Source organism: Camelus bactrianus, chromosome 3, assembly GCF_048773025.1.
Source record: "Camelus bactrianus isolate YW-2024 breed Bactrian camel chromosome 3, ASM4877302v1, whole genome shotgun sequence".
Classification (NCBI taxonomy): Eukaryota; Metazoa; Chordata; class Mammalia; order Artiodactyla; family Camelidae; genus Camelus; species Camelus bactrianus.
Genome location: NC_133541.1, coordinates 42,235,651 through 42,255,510, shown reverse-complemented (window position 1 = coordinate 42,255,510; position 19,860 = coordinate 42,235,651). Strand labels below are relative to the sequence as shown.

At 42.1% G+C, this 19,860-nt stretch overlaps 1 protein-coding gene across 2 annotated transcripts in view; it reads right to left on the bottom strand.

Annotated features, from left to right (window-relative positions):
* ZSWIM6 (zinc finger SWIM-type containing 6) overlaps positions 1 to 13,270 on the bottom strand; it is a 175,332-nt gene extending 162,062 nt beyond the window's left edge. Inside the window, exon 1 of one of the 2 annotated variants that reach the window (XM_074358801.1) lies at positions 12,616 to 13,270. In XM_074358801.1, coding sequence (XP_074214902.1) covers positions 12,616 to 13,270 — 655 coding nt within the window. The remainder of the gene's footprint in view (positions 1 to 12,615) is intronic. The other variant, XM_074358806.1, reaches the window with a different exon arrangement.
* Between the last annotated feature and the right edge of the window lie 6,590 nt (positions 13,271 to 19,860).

Genomic DNA, 19,860 nt, shown 5'->3' with positions numbered 1-19,860 from the left:
CTCAGGTTTATAAAAGGCCATGAATCAGACAAGCCAGTGCCAGTCTCTACAGATCTGTTTAGAATTTTAGATGATCTACCTAGTTTCACTGAAAGAAAACCAAAGTATATAAAAGAAGCTGATTCACTATTATATCTGTTTTTTTAACTTTTTTTATTGATTTATAATCATTTTACAATGTTGTGTCAAATTCCAGTGTAGAGCACAATTTTTCAATTATACATGAACATGTGTAAATTCACTGTCACATTTTTTCTCTGTATTATATCTGTTTTTAAAAAACAGTATGACAGTTCTAGATTTCTTAGGTAAGGCTTATTGAAAGAGTCAAGACAGAATTTACTAGATTTATCAATAAATAAGGCTTCTTGAAAGAGCCAGGTACAAAGCTCAATTCTAAATGATTAAAAAGGCAAACCGAAAAGAAAGATAAAACTAGTTGCTCCACAATTGTAAAGGATAAAAGTGGGAAACTGCAACTCGAGTACATTTTGAAAACCAGCCTTTTAGAGTTGCCACAGCCAGTACATCCATAAAACTACCATAAGATAGACTGCCTTTATATACACTAAACTATCACAGATTACATTCTCAACTGTTACCATCTTTAACAGGAAGAATGCAGGGGGGGGAAGTAGTCAATAAAAAAAATAACTTTTTTAATATTAAATAAGTAGCCCAGTGAACTATAAATTCCAGAAGGAGGGGGTAGGAAAGGGACCCTCTATATTTGAACATGGCTACTTGAATTTTTTGTGCTTTTCTGACCTTAACCTACCACCACTTGGCCCATCTCTATCACCATTTCTTCGCAACACACATGCACACTCACACATATGTACACGGGCATGCGAACAGGTGTGTGCACACAGTGCACGCACACAAACACAGTTTAAAAAAAAATCCTTATATGTCAAAAAACAGATTTCATACAAGAGCACAGAACTCTGAAGTCTCATCAAAATCAAAAAATAAGCCACTGCTAAGCTATGAGATACTAAAGCAAATTCAGAACTAATACATACATTGAATTTTGAATAAACTTCCAGTCACTGGCTCTTACATCACCAGTCTTTTTCTAACACATCTAAAATTATAAACTATGAAAACAAATTATGGAAAACAAATAAGCATGAAAATCATGGATAAAACTTAAATTACTGCTGAAACAGAATTTTTCTAAAAATCTGTCCATTTTAAAATACAAGAATTTTTCCACAAATTGTTAAAATGAACAAAGAGTTTCAAAAATTTTTTTTCCTGATTGCAGTAGTCCTTACTTAAAAGCAAAAATGCAATACTATCCAATACTTTGGAATTTCCTGCTACTTAATGAAACAGCTTAGACAAGATGCCTTTTTAATAAGCTGCTAAGAGAGATCCATGAAAACTGCAAAGAAACTGCTCTGACAAGTTCCAATAAGGAACATCATTTGAGCACTTTGCTTATAAGGAATCTAAACAGCACTAGTCAAACTACCTTCTGGGCTTTGGTTTTAATCAAGCTTGTTAGTTAAACTGGAGTTGACATCATTTAACATGACTCACCTAAGTAAAATCTAAAGTACATTAAAGATCCATAAGATACTCACCTACTACGATCCAGTAAATTACTATGTTCTAAGCACCATATTAAATTTTACACACACACACAAACACACGCACACACACATGTACACACACACAAACCCTTATCTATAGGAAGCATACATAGATAGACCAACGGATCTATCTCCAAGCCACTTTTGCAATACATACCTACCATAACCTCTAACTGCAGAAAAGACACCACATGGTATAGTTACTACACTATGATACATAGTTCAATGTACTAGGTACTCTATCCCCAAGACACTCTATGTTTCCTAATGAAATTTTTGTTTTCACTCTTAAGTAAAGAAATAAAATACCCTTGGATCAGCAAGAGTAAGCTGCCCAAGTTGCTCTTATCCTCAGTGTAAACATCTCATTTTAAGATGTAAAAATTTAAATCAACTCTAAAACATCTATCTGCCTTCTGTAAGCCATTAAACCAGCAAGTCACCTTTCAGCAAATCCCTCAGCTTAAGCTTTCTTATTTCACAAAAGTGAATTCAGAAAAATTCATTCAATAACTACCTTAAAAGCAAAGTGAAGGAAAAAAATCAATATGATTCTATTTCTAGTTATTTTGGCCAATTACTTTGTGTTACCTTAAGAAGGGCATGAGATCAATGCATTAACTAAATGTTACCCTGCCATCCAACAGATCTAAGTACATTACACAACGACCCATTCAATAAGCAAATAATCATCATCCCTGTTTCTATTCATATTCAGTGTAGTCCATGGTACACCAAAAATCATCCCTAACATGCCCTCACCTTCTCCGTGTACCACTACAGAAAGACAGTAAATGCTGTTGTTCTTATCAAAGTCCCTTCCAAAGATACAGATTCATACTGTGATACTCTTTTCACTTCTTCCAAAATTATATAAGCACAAATACAAATACTTTTCATTTTGAGTGCAACTGATAGTCAAGTAAATTTTTAAATTCACATGTGCATCCAAAAGTTTAAAACTCAATTTGCAAATACAATCCACATAATACTGGCTCTAAAGTATGCAGAATCTAGACCCAGATACTAGTATTTCAACCAAAACCCACCTACTACCTATTAGAATAAACAGTAAGCTTTTTTATTTGTCAAACATGTTCTTACAGCATTAACCAAACCTAAACACACACAACTGTGTCAGCAAAGAGAACACTGACAACTATAGACAAAACAGTACATGTGCTTTTTTTAAATGCCTGATAACAACTATAATTATATAAACCAATTCAGACTCTACAACTTCAACAGGTATGTCAATTTTAAAGATGCCCAAGGCATTTTAAATTAAGCAGGCGAATTTCACATCTCTTGGTGCCACCGCAAAACCAAAATTATTGAGCTAGATATAAGTCTGACCTGATAAGGCAATTCTTAAATCTCTCTCCTAACTAAAATAGTTATTGTAGTATGATGACTGCTATCAAAAATCAACTCTTTGTTAAAAAAAATGCACATCCCATTTTAAAAAAGTAGAGGTAAGTAGAGCATCATAGCACAGAATATATCTGAAGACTTCAGTTTGATAACTGAAAAGTTAGGTTTTTGATGTTTGCCAAGCAGTCCCACAACGTGCTGGCCCTAAGCCATCATGGCCTGGTGCCAGCCTGATGTAGGGCCAAGCTAAAAATAGCAGCCAAGCAGCAGCTGGAACACATAGGTCCCTGTGACCTCAGCTTTATTTCCCTAAATCAAAGGAGGCTGGAGGGGAGAGGACAGTGGCTGGGAGAGAAGGGAATGGAATCACTCTCTTAGGTAATTATTTCCTACCTCTTCCGATTTCTTGCCTTCTTCCCTACCACTCCCTCCTACTCCTCATTCCACCACTCCATTCCTCCAGGCCCAAGAAAGGAAGGGGGAGAGGATGGGCAGTGAGGGAAAGAGAGAAAGGAAGAAAGAAATTGGAGCTCTGAGTCAGGTTGGGTTCAGAGGCTCCCCTATCTCCTACCCTCAAGTCTCACTTGAGTTTACCATCATTGCAAACTGGCTATTTTAGTCGTCAGCTTTACAATGGTCTAGAGAAAATATAACACAAAATTACACAGATGAAAATTGGTGGAGAACAAGAAGAAAGAACTAGAAGATGGTGTGAAAAGTACAAATTCCTAAGTGCAAAGGAACCCTGAAGACTGTTTAAAAAAAATGAAGTCCTAAAGATATAAGGTGAATTTATTTTTTAAAAAAGTCCTCTCTCACAAACATCTGATTACAATTTAGTATTTGAGTTTTAGGGGTTTACTTTATGACAAATATTTATAAAAATCACAACCATCTTCTTTGTAGAAATGCGTTAATACAAAGCAGGAGCAGTAGCAAAGAACATAACCAAACACTACAAGTGTGCTGCCTTCAACTTCTGCCAGCCTTCTCCGAGGACAACAGCAAAACCAGAAGAGGCTCCAGGCTCCACACTTTACACCGAAATGATAAAACACCTATACTTCATTTATAAAAATGCTAGTCACTGCCAGCAAATATTTAACAACTGCAACGTGCCACATACAGCATTCTAAATTGTACTGATGTAATTAAGAGAATTTATATCTTGCTTCTGTGGACTCATTCTACATGCTATCTTCTTACACATATTTTCTGTACAGTATCTTCCAACATTAGAGATCTGACATCAATTAACAATGAAAAATGCTTTCAGTAAACAGACTGTTAAATAAGGTATGATCAGAAAGTGAATCACCTGAATTTTAAGCACATTAATTCACTAAATGAGCTTCCAATTTATCTGATCAGCTTATTCGGTTAGTAGGAGTTTAAATGTACTGACAGGTTCTGCTACATCATTCCAATTAACATCGTTCCCATAAACTATCTCTTTCAAAGAAAACTTAATCTTTTTATCAGTACAAGAAATAGTATAATTTTCATTCATAACATTCAAAAAGGGCCTTAAAATAAAATATATATGCTACATACATACTACTATTAGATTTAACATGCACGTTACTCCTCTTTCAAAAGTGAAAAATGTCTGATGGATGACGATCAAAACCACCACACACAACCATCTTCCAAAGCTGAAATTCATTCACAAAAGGCATTTTTTAAAATGCAGGTTTTCCAATCAAATTTTAAAAATACATGTTAAAAATTGTAACTCTGATCACAATTTAAAATTCTGGCCACCATGAAAATCACTCCAGAAAGTAGTAAGAGACTAGAAACATAAAGGGAAACCTTCTAGAATAGTTAACGATGATGCATCACGAGCAGTATTACTGAGAGGGTAAGAGTACCAGCCAGACAAGCTGTGTCTGGCTCCATAATTCACCAGCCTGTATGACCTTGGGCAAAAGTTTATTTGTGCTTTTTCCCTATGCTTCAGTTTTCTCATCTGTAAAATTAGAATAATGAAAGTACCTACTTCACAGGGCCGTTAAGAAATATAAAGTGCTTGGAGCAGTATCTGGCACACAGTTAAGCGCCATGAAAGTAGTGACTGCTATTATTATTATTACTACTATTAGTAAATGTTGTTTTTAGTGGTATGAAGAGGCTCACCGTAAATCACGCTCAGCTCAGCAGAGCCCCAAATCATACAAGATCTTGGAAAGTTAGAGATGTTAATAAAGTTTTGAGGCCACATCAATTATGTGAAAGAAGTGTATATAGCAGTTACGTATATAGTACTACTTACTGGCAATGAGGGTGGGGACACACTGACGAAACACTGAAAACATACGAACAGGTCAAATACAGACACTACTGAGTACGTTTTCACAAACAGACTAAGTTCAGAGCAGACAAATGTCTTACTGGATATTAACTTTAATCATTCTGCATAACTATTTTCAACTTTCAGTAAATTTTTTATTACACAGGGTATGCATGCATTCATGTATATTCACACCAGCTGTAATACAGTTCTATACAGTTAGCAATCATAACTAACTTTTCCTGAACTTTAATCTCATCATAGACCATCTCTAAAATTTCCAAATGTCTACAAATGTTTTACACTACCATGTATTTAGCATGGTATCACTGCTTAACTGAAGCCATTAGAATCTGGCCTGAAACTAAAATGCTGTCTAGAAATACTTTTACAACATTTGATGAAATGTTAGCCAAATAATCTCTACAACAGTCTAGTCAATTTACATTCAAGAATATGCTTTTTCTGATTTCTGAGACTTTCTGAAACTTACCAAACATTCCTAGCAGATTAAGAGGCAGCCTGAGTAATGGAAAAACAGAGTCCGTGTTTAACTTTGCAATTTACTATGCCTCTCTAGACAAATTACTCAACATGTCTGGGCCTCAGTTTTCTCATCAGCAAAATGGGAGAAGCTGGAATTGATCTCTAAAAATCTCCAGAGCTCTTCAGGCAGATAATACATGATGCAAGAGTATTTTGTAAAAGCAGCTTCTCATCTCTCAGCACATTTAAGAACAAATAGAACAGTGCACCTGTACACAAAGGTCACTAAAATATACTTGGAGTGATGATACTCAGATGATACCTGGGTTCATTTGTCTTCTTTTCTCTCACTTATGAACATCAAATTAGTTACAAATACATAAATAAGTATATGTATACATGTAATAATATATGCTGACAAATAAACCAGTTATCACATAAGATTTCCACAAATTAAAAAAAAATTCCACAAATATAAAATTCTTAGCATACCCTTAGCAAAAGAGTTCACTATCAGCTGAAAGTCAATCTTTAAGTTCAAAATTAAAAGCAGATTTTGCACTGCATTCTGTCCAAAGTTTGCTTTGGTTACCTTTTCTAGATGAAGAAAATAAAGGAAGCATACTATTTTTAAAGAACTGAAAACCATGTACACAGCATATTCTTAGCAGAACACACAGCACTGAAAGCAAAAAGTGGAGAGATACTCAGGTTTTTTAAACAAATCTAACCAACCCACTTTATTTTTGAGATTGACTAGGAATGAGAAACAAGAGTCTCTTTTCATGGGACACGACTACGTAACATTTTTCTCTAAATTATCATTTGGTACTGACTTCTCAGAAGGAGATGAGTCTTTCAATCCATTTAAAGGAGGAAACAGCCCATGTTTTCTAATTTACAGTAATCTCCAAACATTTACATATGTCAGAAAATCAATAAACCAAGAAAATTAAATTAGGTTTTTTTGTTGTCAGAAAGCACCGTTTTCTAAATTAAATGATAGCAATTTGAAAGGCAACTAAAAATGGTTTTGTGGGTTCCATGTAGTTCATTACCATTTAAAAAATAGTTGCCTATAATCTGCTTTGTTTCTAAGATGTTTATACTTACCTATAATCTGCTTTCTCCTCTAGGATATTTGTCCTCTTAAATATAACAGTTGAAGGTCATCAGCAGTTCAAGTTTAATGATTGCCCCAATAAAAATTTCTAACACACATGAGTTTGTTTTACCGTATGTATATGTAAGCTTCTTGAAATAAAGGTGCCAAATTCATTTTGCATCACTGAAGAAAACTGATTTTCCAACACAAAAATATAAAGCATGTAAGCATTTGGAATTAGTACAGATCCAATTGTGTTTTTTAAAGGAACAGCTTTCTTAAAAGAAAACAGTCATTCATTCCTTCACTGCCATCCTGTTCACTGAATATATTACTAGCTGAAATCACACATTCTTAAGTGAACTCTTAACATGAGTGTGAATAAAAAGATGCTCACTGGCCAACATCTTTCCAGATGAAACATTTAGAATTGGAATTGATAGCAATTGATTACCCACTGTGAAAAGAAAAGAGGCCCAGATAACTATCTTAAAAATCAGCCAGGACATACTTAAGAAAATACTGAATTGAAAATACTTGAATTGTTCAATTAATTGCAATAATTCTTCTATTAGACACGTTCCACAGCATCCTGATGTTTTTAAACGAAAGCCATCCAAGTTTCACATCTGCAAAAAGGATGTGAAACTCAATGTGCAGTTGAAATAAAATAATAGGGATGGCCCTTTTCCTCTTCAATCCCAGAGCAAATTCACAATACAGGTATGAAGAACAAGAAATTAAAGACTGTAGCAAGAGTAAAAATGTCTGCTTAATCCAAATCTGCAATTCCACCTTACAGAATTGTTGAAATCTTTCGGCTACGAAGAGTATTCTGTCTCCTGAACACTTTAGATTTCTTCACTGGACCAATACTAACCATCAGAGAAGTATCATAACAGATTCCAAGATTTCTTCACCTAAAATTGAAAATTTAAGCTCCCTTAGAACAATGCTGAGCACATGTGAGAGATCCAAATACTTTCAAAAATTAACTGTAAACAAATCAAACAACTCAATTCAGACAGAAAAATAGAAAATATATATGCAACTAGTTTCAAAATTTCTTTTGTGTACTCTTTCAGTAAACAAAAAATAGAAAAAGTATAGGATCTGATTCAAATTTGTTCTATACCATTAATCTCAAAAATACATTCAATGAAATATACTCTCATAAATAAACAAAACACAGAATTCTGAAAGTACATTTAGAATCATATCTTTATATAATGATCTCCAGTCTGTAAAGAAAATCAAAATATTCAAAGAAAGGCCAAAAATTAGCCTTAATTGGCTGATTAAAATCTTAACCATCTGAAATCTAATAATGATCCCCTTTTACTACCTTACTACCCACTAAGTCATAAAATTTTGTTATGAATTTGAAAAGACCATGAGAAAGTGTTTATCAAAGTGTTAACAGAATTCCGGGGTGATATTCTTTTCTCCCAAAAGTAACTAGCAAAGAAGAAAAAAGGCAACTTCTCCTAAAACTTAGCTCCTTCCTTCTCCTACAGAAAACAAGACCCTAGTTTCTAGTTTTGTTTGGACATTTCTTGCTTTTAAATGATTATTTAGTGACAAATAAGCAAATGGTGTTTCAAAACAACAACAAAAAAAGAATGTACCCAAGTCTTCAGAAAAGGGACACACACACCCAAGCCAAAAAAATGCATTAATTAAAAACACAAGGATAATATTTTACCTGTAAAATAAGTGTATTATATACACTTCTAGTGTATATAATAAAATGAAAAGTAAAATTCCCCTCAAAACCTTGCCTGCTCATCTGACTGCCTCTCTCCAAAGATACTATTCAATGATGGCTTGTGTAGCCTTTCCAGACATTTTTATACATCTGTATGCAAGTCTTTGTCCTTTTAAACAGAAACTGCAGCATACTATATGAAAAGTTGACTTGTTTCAAATGAAATATGTTGATCACCTCTTCTTGTCAGTATATAAAAATCTACTTCATTTTTCAAGGTTGCATAGTATTCCACTGCGCACTTCTTAACCAGTTCCCTTATGATAGAAACTTGGGTTGATTCCAGCTTTTCAGTATTGCAAGCCATACTGCAATGAACATCACTCACTGTACTGAACATCTCTGTGCACTACTATCAATATACTTATAGGATAATTCCTAGAAATGACACAAAACGACTATCTCAAGCATCAGGGGAGGCAGCATCCCATTCCCTCACCTCCTCAACCAATTCTGGATACAGTCTACCCATCTTTTTAGTATATACCAATATCTTAGATGAAAATGGCATGTCATTTTCACTTGTGTCTCTTTTACTGAAAATGTTTATTAATAATTTGCATTTCTTTGTGAAATATGTTGCCCATTTTTCTACCAGGTTATTTCTCTCTCTTTTTTTTTTTTTTTTTTTTTTTTTGCAATTTTTAGTAGTTATCTGTCAGTCTTTGGTCACATATATTGCAAATACTTGCTCTAGTTAGTTCCTTAATTCATCATGTTCCCAGTCCTACAAAAATTTTTAGATTTTCTTTAATCAAGTAACTTGTATCTGTCTTTTCCTTTATAGTTCAAGTTTCAGGTTCCATTAGGGAAGCTCCTTCCCAGGCAAAATTTTTGGTAAGTTTTTTAATATGACTTCTAAATCATTTCTTAAATGTTATCCATAACATTTATATACAAGCACCTTCCACAATAGCTCCTTTCCAATATATCCTTATTTAACAAACATCAGCCAACTACGCTTTCTCTAAAACATCTCATAATCAATTCATGAGCAGCTCTGCACAAATTAAACATTGTTTACCACTATTACACTAAAGGTTTAAATTTTTCTTCTTTAGATTTCTTCTTAAAATCTAGGAGTTGAAAAATAACTAGCAAGTATGTTTAATTTCTGGGAAGTACCAATTCTCTATCCCTCAATCCTTAAATAATCTTCAACAGTGTAAGTGGAAAATAAGGTCCAACAACTAGATTGTCTGTATTGTAGTTATAATTTAGTCATCTCTACAAAAGTCAATGGATACTCCCTGTACAAACGTGTAATTTTGCAATACCAGAAAATTGCTTATGATGCTATCAACACACTTTTCTGTTCTTTTCCACTCCAGGTTCTAAAGCAAAAGAGTTCTACCTCAAATCACAAAATTAAAATAAGCTTCATATCAGTTCCAATTCAAACCACCACTTAGAGGTAAATTAGATGGTTAATCTAGCTACTCTGTCTATTCTTCATCAAGGAAAAAAAATCTTGGTCATAAGTTTTCTATCTCACAGTGCCAGCTGCCAGGCATTTAACAGCCTTCCATCTCTAAGCTAACTGGCACAACAAGTAATACAACTTGGAAGTTAAGGAAATTGGCAGAACTCAGAGGGGAAAAAAGAATATTTTCCACAATTTGTACAGCACTTGTTTAGCACGTATGTAAGTGTTTCCGAAGGGGTGGTCAACTCTTCAAACTATATGAAAATCATCATACTACTTACATCAACCACTGCCAACTCCATTCAGTGGCCTCCTTCCCCTATGAGGACTATTCAAAAAGTTACTATTTTCTTTTACAACTCACCCACGCCTCTTCACCGATGAAAGCAGGCAAAGCCCACGCTGTGTGTCTGTCTCCTAGAGAAGATTGCATCTTTTATTTATTGTCCTTTGGCTTTATTTTCACAGTGAATTCCTGGCTTAAATGCAATCAGCCAAGAAACCCTCCCTATGTGCTCTCCTGTCATTCCTCATTGCTTGCAAGCAGAGTCAAGCACAGAAGGGGAAAAAAAAACCAAAACCAAAACCAAAAAAAAAAAAACCTCAACATTGCCAACCAAGTCATAAAAACTCGAAAACTCTAGTTTGTGATACTGAGAAACCATGGATGTACTTCAATCTCTTTCGACCAGGCAGGAAAAGGGGGGTTTAAAAAAAAAAAGGTGTAACTTGACAGAATGTTAATTAGATTTTTTTTAAAAAGGATGGATGGGATAGCCTTAGAAGTTAAACACCCCTTTAGACATAAGAAAAGGGTATCCAACCTAGAAAAGGCAACACTGGGGGCTGCCTTTAGAAATAAATGACCATGCAGAAAATCACGTTTGCAGATTGCATTAGAATTCAAATTAACCAGACAGGATTAAAACAAATCTTAATTCTCTCTTGGGGCCCCTATCCAGACCCCTACCGGACTCCCAAAGAGAAGGATAAAAGGAACTGACTACGGAAAGAGAAGATTAAATTAAAAACCAGAGACTTCGATGCTTCCAAACCGCTCCCCATTCATTAGGTACTGAGTTCACCATCACAATTTAAATAGCAATATGAGAGCGGGGTAGAAAATACGCCAGTTGCAATCAGCAGAAAAATACGGGGAAAAGGGAGTTTCACTACAGCATTGTTCTTTTCGGTCCAGCTCAAAATCCCCATCACTATAGCTGAAAAAAATATCTGATCAGAAAAACATACTGGACGGTGAGGGCAGGAGGGAGGAAAGGGAAAGCTTTTTAAACTGTATTTGAGAAAACTCTCAAGGTCTGTCAGAGAAATGAGGGAGGGCTGTGCAGCTTTAAATCACAAGTCCTTCTCTCGCCTTTGTCAAATATCTTCTACTTTACAAGCCCTGAAAAGAAATAAAGAGACTCTTTTGTTTGGTTTCCCCTTTTCGGAGGGTGACAGAAAACTGAAAGGGGCACAAATAAACCTGAAAATGAGAACAAAGTGCGGGGTCGTGCCCGGCTGCCAGGCGGTCGCGACGGGAGGGACGCGGGAGCGTTCGCGGAGCCCCTCCGCCTCGCGCTCCCGCAGCCGCCCGCCGCGAGCGCCAAGCCCGTCACTGCTCCCCGACGCTCGCACGGAGCAGGACCAGCAGCCCCCCGGCGCAAACCGAACTCCTGCAGCAGGAGCCCCGGCACGCCGCGGCCCCTCGAAAAGGGAAGTGCGAGCCGCTCCCGGCCCAGCTCGCACCCTTTAATTCAGGGGCGTCCCCTGGAGGAGAGGTCCCTCAGGAGAGGGTCCAGCTCGCTGCCTGCCTCCCGCGCCTCCCGGAGAAGGGGAGGCGTGGAGGGAGAGACATTTAAATCCCGGGGCGGCCAGCGGAGCTCGCATGAGCCAGCCCAGACGCCGAAGCGACCCCCGGAGCGCAGCGGCTGCCAGCCCGTCGAAGCCCTGAGTGGAGCGGCCGCCGAGTAGCATTAAAATGTATTTCCCTCCCCTCAAATCGAGGGGGCGGGGAAGGGGGGAGAGGAGAAAGAAAGACCAGCGAGCGACAGACAAGGGGAGAGAGAAGGAAGAGCGCAGAGCGCGGCCCGGCCGCCGGCTCGGCCCCAGCCGGCATTGTCTGTGCGGCCCGCGCCCCCTCCCCCGCCCCGCACGGCCCCGCCACACACAACCTCAGCCGGAGCCCGGCCGTCCGCCCGCGCCTTTGTCCACATTCACCCCCCAAAACAGGCGAGCAACACTCCAGGACGTGCTCCCCGGAAGGAGGGCGGGGAACGGAGCGGGCCAGGGGCACCCGACACCCAACCCGCCGACCCCGTGGTGGGGCGCGTCCTGCTGATTCATTTCCCACTCGCGCTGGCCCGTCCGGGGAGACAGGGGGCGGGGAGGGGCGGGGAGGAAATGGGCGCTCTGCTCGAGAGGGCTGTCCGGGCCAGCGAGGACACCGGACGGTGTGCAGGCGCTCACCAGGGTGAGGGGCTATCCGGAGGGGAGGGGGCAGGAGCCCCCCCCACCGAAGGACTGACCGACAGGCGGCCCCGCGACTGCCCCGTGACTCACCGACTTGCAGGACGTTGTCGACGCAGCCGCTCTCCAGCAGCGCGATGCCCCGGCGGAAGGGCAGCCGTGTCTCGTCGCCGCCGTCCGCGGACCCCGAGGCTCCCACCGACGGGGTCCCGGCCCCAGCGGCGGCGGCGGCAGCGGCGGCGGCGGCGGCGGCCGAGGTGGCGGCCGGCGAGGACGAGGAGCCGCCGCCGCCCGCACCGCCCGCGCCGCCGCCCGCGCCGCCGGAGCCGCCGCTGTCGTCGCCGGGGCCGCCCGCGGCGCTGCCGCCGGTGTTGAAGGACGAGTACATGCAGATCTCCCGCTCGCTGCGGGGGAAGGACCAGTAGACGATGCGGCGCTGCACCGGCTCCGGGATGCGCTCGAAGCGCTCCTCCACGCGCTGGAACGGCCACTTCTCAGCCACCTTGCGCGCCGCGATGTCCAGCAGCGACTCTGGGCTCTGGGTCTTGCCCGGCGGCAGTAGCCCCAGAGCCGCGCCGCCCCCGCACGCCGCCGCTGCCGCACCGCCCGCCCGCGGGCCCGGCCGACAGGCAGAGCTGTAACCGCCACCCGCTCCTCCGCCGCCGCTGCTGGCTCCGCCGCCGCCGCCGCCGCCCGGCCGGCAGCAGAGCCGTTTCGCGGGAGGAGGCTGCTGTCCGCGCTCCGCCATGACCGCGCCGCTTCTAACCCGACAGCGGAAGTGCCGGGACCCTATAAACGGCACAAGGAAGCGCGACACGCACACGCCGCCGCGACGCCACGCTGCCATCTAGGGCCCGCCGCTCCTTGTACGGGCACAAGAGGTGGAACCTTCGCCGTGACGTCGAGGCTAAGGCGGGGCACCGATAGGGGGACCTAGGGCCAGGGGCGGGGCCTATGCAAATCACTGGGTTGAAACATAAATAGAGCACTCCGCGGACACCGGGGTAGCGGGGGTGGCGGGGTTGGGTGCCCGATGGGTTGTGAGAATGTCAGGCCGCTGTGACGCGAGGGGCGGGGCTCAGGCGGGGTTCCCGCGGGAGGGGGCGGGCCGCCGGGTCCGGCCTCAGGTGGATGGGTCTCTGCGCCCCCTTCCTACTCAACTTCCCCTTCCAATTCCCTGCCTCTCTTTGATGTCCGGCACGTGAGGACGCGCCTCGTGGGTCCCAGCGGGGAGGGAAGGGGAGCTGGGGGCTTGAGCACCAGAGAGGGGTCGGGGCTAAGTGGGGGGCGGGGCCCACGGGTCGATGCCCCACCCCCCCCGTCAGAGCCTGCCCGCCGGGGGAAAAGCCTCTGGGCGGAGGAGGCGCTTTCAAAACAAAGAAATGCGGCGTGGAACCCGGGGGACGGGGGTGGAGAGGAAGGCGGAGGAGGTGCGGCTAAAGCCGCCCGGTCGGCCGCTTCCCCTCCAGTCAGCCCGGAGAAACTACCCCCACCTCCAGCCCAGGCTGCGGCGCCGGAGAAGAGGGAGGAGGCTGCGCTCCGCGGCTGTTTTCCAGTTCACTTTTAAAGACCAAGGAGGAGAAGGAGAGCACCCGCTCCGCAACCCCGGGTGGGTGCAGCGCAACTAGCCCCGAGCCCCGCGTCCGCTCTGTCTCCGAGGCCAAGCGGGCCAAAGTGTCTGAAAACGCGCTGAGCACTCGGAACCTGCCCCGGAGCTGTGCGACGCGCGTCCCGAGCTAGCCGCGGCCGCCCCGCCCTCGCGCTCCCTCAGCCCCACGGGCGAGAAAACCGGCCTGCCCGCCGGCGGGGAGGTGGGGAACTTGAACCGGCCCTTGTCGTCTCTGCGGCCACGCTGCGGAGACCGCGCTCCGAGTCCGGGATGCTCCGGCTCGGGGTGGAGGGCACACCCGAGCAGTGGATTTAACAAACACACCTTTTGTGAGTACACACGCCACGAGCGCGCGCGCACACACACACCCCACGGGCGCGCGCGCACATCCCAGCCAGCTGCAGACAGTGTACCCGGGCCGCTCGGCGGCGGACGGCGACTGCGAGCGAGCTCGGTGCGCACTTAGATCTGCAGCCCGCCTCCATCGGGGCTCCGGGCTGCGGGGAGCCCTGGCTTTCCGGACGCGCACCGCACTCTCTGCCGCCTTGGAGGCGCCGAAACAGCCTATTCTCCCAGGGAAAGGCAGTGTTGCGGGCCGGGCGAGCGGAGAGTGCAGCTTGCTGGTGCGAGGGCCGAAAGCGAAGAACCGCGTCCCGGACTGAACTGGGGAACGCTGCGGACATTGTTCTTCACACACCACAGAGCTCTGTCAAACCTGGGTCCAAGCCACAGGCTTAATTACCACGTTAGAGATATCTTTACTCTTTACTCTGCATTCTGTTTTTGCTGTAAACCATGTGACTGATATTGTCGCTGTTGTAGAAGATAAACCGTATCTCCTTTGACACTTCGGCATCTTTTAAGGTTATTGGCTGATACCCACCTGCCTGCCTCTTTGCCTGGATTTAAAGGGATAGAGCGTGCCCGAGTTTTAAAGAAAATAGCCCACTTAAGGCTATGGCTCCGGGGACCTCGAGCTCCATGTCTTGGTTCTTCCCCTCTTCAGGCCTCACCAAGCCCCAGGCTGCAGGTCCCCAAGGGACCTGATGCTGGCAGACTTTCCATAGCTGCCTTACTTGTTAGGAAAATTTTGGTGACACTATGTTTTTGTATATCCATCTGGTATTTTTCTGGGCACCTCCTCAATGCTTAGGAAAAGGCCTGGGCAGAAAACTGGAAGAATATCTTTATGGGCAAGAGGGAGAGGGAAGGCTTTTCCTCCACTTGTTCCATTTCTGGATCTCTTAAATAAAAAATTTTAAAACATAGGTGATAGTAGAAAGTAGAAATGTAAGATTTGGCTTCTATTCTGTCCTCACGCAGTTACGAGAGAACTTAGGTTTGTGTGATACTATGTAGATTACTAAGTATTTTCATACATATATATAGGACAATCGCTGAACTGGAAAGTTAGATAACAAAACTGGTACCCCCAGACTGGGTAAGTGATGCATTCAGAGTCCTATAGGGTGTTAGTGGAAGAAATTAATTCATATTGAACAGGAAAGTAGACACCTTTGGAGGTGCCTAATGTTTAGAGACCCTGATTTCGTGCTGAAGCCAAAGAGACTGGATTTAAGGCAGCATCCTACACTGGAGGGATCTAGTCTATCTCTCTGTTCAAGGGTGAATCCAGGGCCACCGGCTCAGCCTAACCCAATTTTCCCTCTCTTGTAGTCTCTTACATTGAAACCGCTCTCTCCGTGAACTGTCCTCTTCTCTCTGGTTTCCTTAACACACTCATGTCCCTTCAGCATCTCCAACTCATCTTTCTCTGCCTTGTTTTCAGGTTTCTCTCCCTCCAAAATGTTTAATGTATACCCTGTCCTACAGCCTATGAGGGTCCTTTTCTCCATTTTTAGTGATCCACAACTTGGAGAGTTTTCACCATTTCCAAATCCAAACCATGGTCTCTCCTTCAGCTTACTTATTTCTTCCTGGTGGCCAGCTTCCTTTCCCATTGCATCGAGGATGCCCATAGCCGCAGCAAACCCAAAGTACCACATTTTCCTGGAGACCAGGTTCTCTTCCTACACCTAGATTGTTACTACTATTGGCACCTGTTCATAGGCCCCCACACTTTATTCCTCTTTGCCCTTGCTTGCAATTCCCATATAGGTTTACTTGCTGTTACCTGTCCCAGCCCCTCTCACTCAGTCATTTAGTAGTCCTCTTCACTCTGCACAGCCTCCTCAGTGGTATGTCTGTATAACCTTTCTCCTGCAAATCCTCCTCCACCAGCTGCTGTGCTTCCTAAAGTATAATTCCAATGGTGTCAGCCTCCTGTTCAAGTCCCTTTAAATGGCTCCCTGCCACCTACTGGGAAAAGTCCAAATTCAGGTATGAGCTTGACCAAACCCAACTTTGCAGCCTAATCTTACAATAAAATCTAACAACTTTCAGTTCCCCAACAGGAATTTTGTTATGTCCCATCAGGACTTACCCCAGTTCCCCAGATGTCATGCCAACTTTCCCACTGCACCTTTGCTCCAGAAGTTTCTGCTGCCGTAATATGTCTCTCTTCCCTTGCAACTTGTCAAATTCCTATCCTTCCTTCAAGGTCTGGTTCACATGCCACTTCCTCTGGGAAAACCCACCTGGACGTGTAATCTCTCTCCTCAAGCCCCTTTAACACTTTGGATCTTTCTTGTGACATATCATTCTGCCTAGCATCACAGCTATGTTTATGCTTGCTTAAGCCGTTTGTCTTCTCTCTCTTCCCTGGTTAGAAATTCTCTGAGGGCTGGGATTATGCCTCAACCCTCTGTAGTTCCAAGTGCCCAGAACTGCACCACAAGTCTTCTTTTTCCCCAGAGGTCAGCTATATCCATGAATCAAGGGTGACAGTATGTCTCATCTTTGGCTGGTACTTGTGCCACCTCTCATTTTTGAGGTGTTTACAGTTGTTTTTGTTTTTTTTTTCTGATGTTCATAGAACTCATTACTAAATTACTTATAATTGCCCTTTTCAAACAGGCCCCTACCCTAGGGACTAAATCAGGGCTAGAGGCCTCTGGTTATGCTCCAATGTTTAGCATTAGGCAATGGTAAGAAATCAAAGTACAGAAAGTCTATAGCTTCCCAAATGCAGTGACTCATCGTATCATATCACACTGCACCACATCAGCCAGCGTGGTCAGGAGGTAGGTTCTTAGGCAGACTTCATGAACAGGACTCCCAGTAGCTAAACTGATAGGCACAAAGAAGAGAGACATCCTCTCCCCCAGCACCATACCAAGCACCTGGTTGCAGTCAGATACACAGAGAGATGGATAACTAAGGAATCTATTTGAAAGTAGCAGTGGAGTCCTATCCAGACATCTATCATGGCTCCTCTACCTGCCTTTAATTTAAAAAAGACAAATTTGAATTAAATTCCATAGAGATGTATCAAATTCCTGAAGCAGTGGGTTTCAAAGAGAGATCCTGAGAGTGCCCCAGAGCATAATGCACACAATTTTGGAGCTAGGAACCAGAAACTGACACTCACTCCTCACATGACTCTTTTTTTACACTCAAGTTTGAAAACTACCCTTTGGTGGCAAGAACTTCCCACAGTTCTAGCACTTAGAAGGAGTCCTTCAGAAAGAAAAAAAAAATGGCTTTTCTTCATCATTAGCAGTAGTTATCTCAGCTAATTAAAAGAATAATTGGCCATTAATAGGAAGATTCCAAGGCATGAGAATTAGATTAGATCTAAGGAACTTCAAGTCATTTGAAGATGGACACAAATTATTCCCATTTCCATGTTTTCCCCCATACTGGGATATACTTTTTACATTATAACCAAAGCCAATTATGTTCCCTGGGATGTAATTAAATTGTTTAGAGAGGAAGAAAATCCTAAAACAGCATGGCTAGCCTATGAATCAAGCATTATTCTCTCCTTCAGTGGAATGACAGAATTCTATTCTATGTGGCTAAAACAGAGTAAAGAATGAGATATTAGAGATGACACTTCATCAGGGCAAAATGTCCAATAACAGAGAAAAGTACCAGAAGACTCTCCCTGGTCAATTCTTTCCACCAAATAGATTCTTGGGCAAAATAAGAAGTGGGCAGGGAATAATCAATCCACAATTGATTGATTTAAACAGTTGCTCCATCTTTGAAGAGGGGGAAAATTGCATCCATTTCAATTTTGCTACATTTCAGAAAATCAAACCACTGATATTTCTCTATTATTGTTTACAGTGTGGATGCAGACACAGTGCTAGGTCAGTTTAGAAACAGGAACTCATTTGGTCCCTCAGTCCCGACACACAAGAAACAGGAAACTGAGGCTCAAAGAAATTCGCCAAAGGTTATTCAGGTCTAATCTGGCCAAGCAGGGATTCAGGTTCAGTCTGTCTGATGATAAAGCCAGAATTTTTTTCCATTATCCAGTATTTTCCAAACTGGCCAGATCATAAGAAATGCCCTGTGTGCTTGTTTAAAACTAGATTTCCTTTACCTCTCCCCTGGAGAGGACTGAGGTGAAACTTGGAATCTGTCTTTTAACATATGCCCTGGATAATTCTTCAGAATAGGCAAATTGGGATACACCATAATTCCATGGTCACATGATCACTTACTAACCCACAGTTTCATTCCTTAAGATGTACCCTTCTGATACATGTGATTTGCTATAATTATAAGAAAATGTATTAAACCACTGATCAACCAAACAATCTTTTCCATCCTATTTCTAAGAACAGTGTATTCTGTTAAGACAAAAGCCTTTAAAATTACAACATGGAATTTTGAAAAATAAATCATTCCATCTCACTGTATACAAAAAAATCAGGTTGTCAATTTGCTTATAAATTAATTTACTTCAAATTTTGTAATTTGGACAATAATTCCTCCCTCTAGAGGTAAAAAGTATCTGCTTTTGTTAAATATTAGCTAATCAACTCTTGTTAATTTTTAGCAAAAATATTTTAGTGTAAATATAGTCTGTGTACAATTTCAGTATTGTGAAAACTGACCAGAGTATTATTCTACTGTTCATTCCAATCCAGAGTGTAATGGTGAAGTTCTCATCAAACGAGATCTTCTCAGAACTAGAATATTTAACAGGCCTCCAATCTGGCTTAGAACCTAGTGTTAGCCAAAAGAAATAGGAAATGCCACATTTAACTATAGCTTTTAGCCTTTCCCCTTTTTAGTAACTGTAACTTTTTAGTAAGTATTTTGTTAAACTTGTGGCAAGAAAGATATGATGGGGAGAGTATAGCTCAGTGGTAGAGTGTGTGCTTAGCATGCACAAGGTCCTGGGTTCAATTCCCAGTACCTCCATTAAAATAAATATATAAAAATAAATAAACCTAATTGCCTTCCCTGCCAAAACAAACCAAAAAACCAACAAAAACAAAACACACACACACACACAAAATTCTTTAAAAAAGAAAGACACAAGAATACTATTTAATTGAATAATGTAATAAATACCTACTTCCATATTTATTTACCTAAGTCAACTGGGGGAAAACTCCCACTTTTAAACACTGAAAAAGTAGTACTATAGAAAAATCATAACTTAGAAAATTGATGATTTCCTTAAAATTGCATCATTCTACCAGTTCACTCTCTTGCAGATATCTCTGGTAGGTGAGATGGCACAAGAAAAACACATTTAAGACATTAAATGCTACAGTATAAACATATTCTCTAGGGAGATAAAAGATGCTCTGACATGTGTGAAGGATGTATTTGCAGAAAATAATGTCGTCTCCCAAATCATTTCA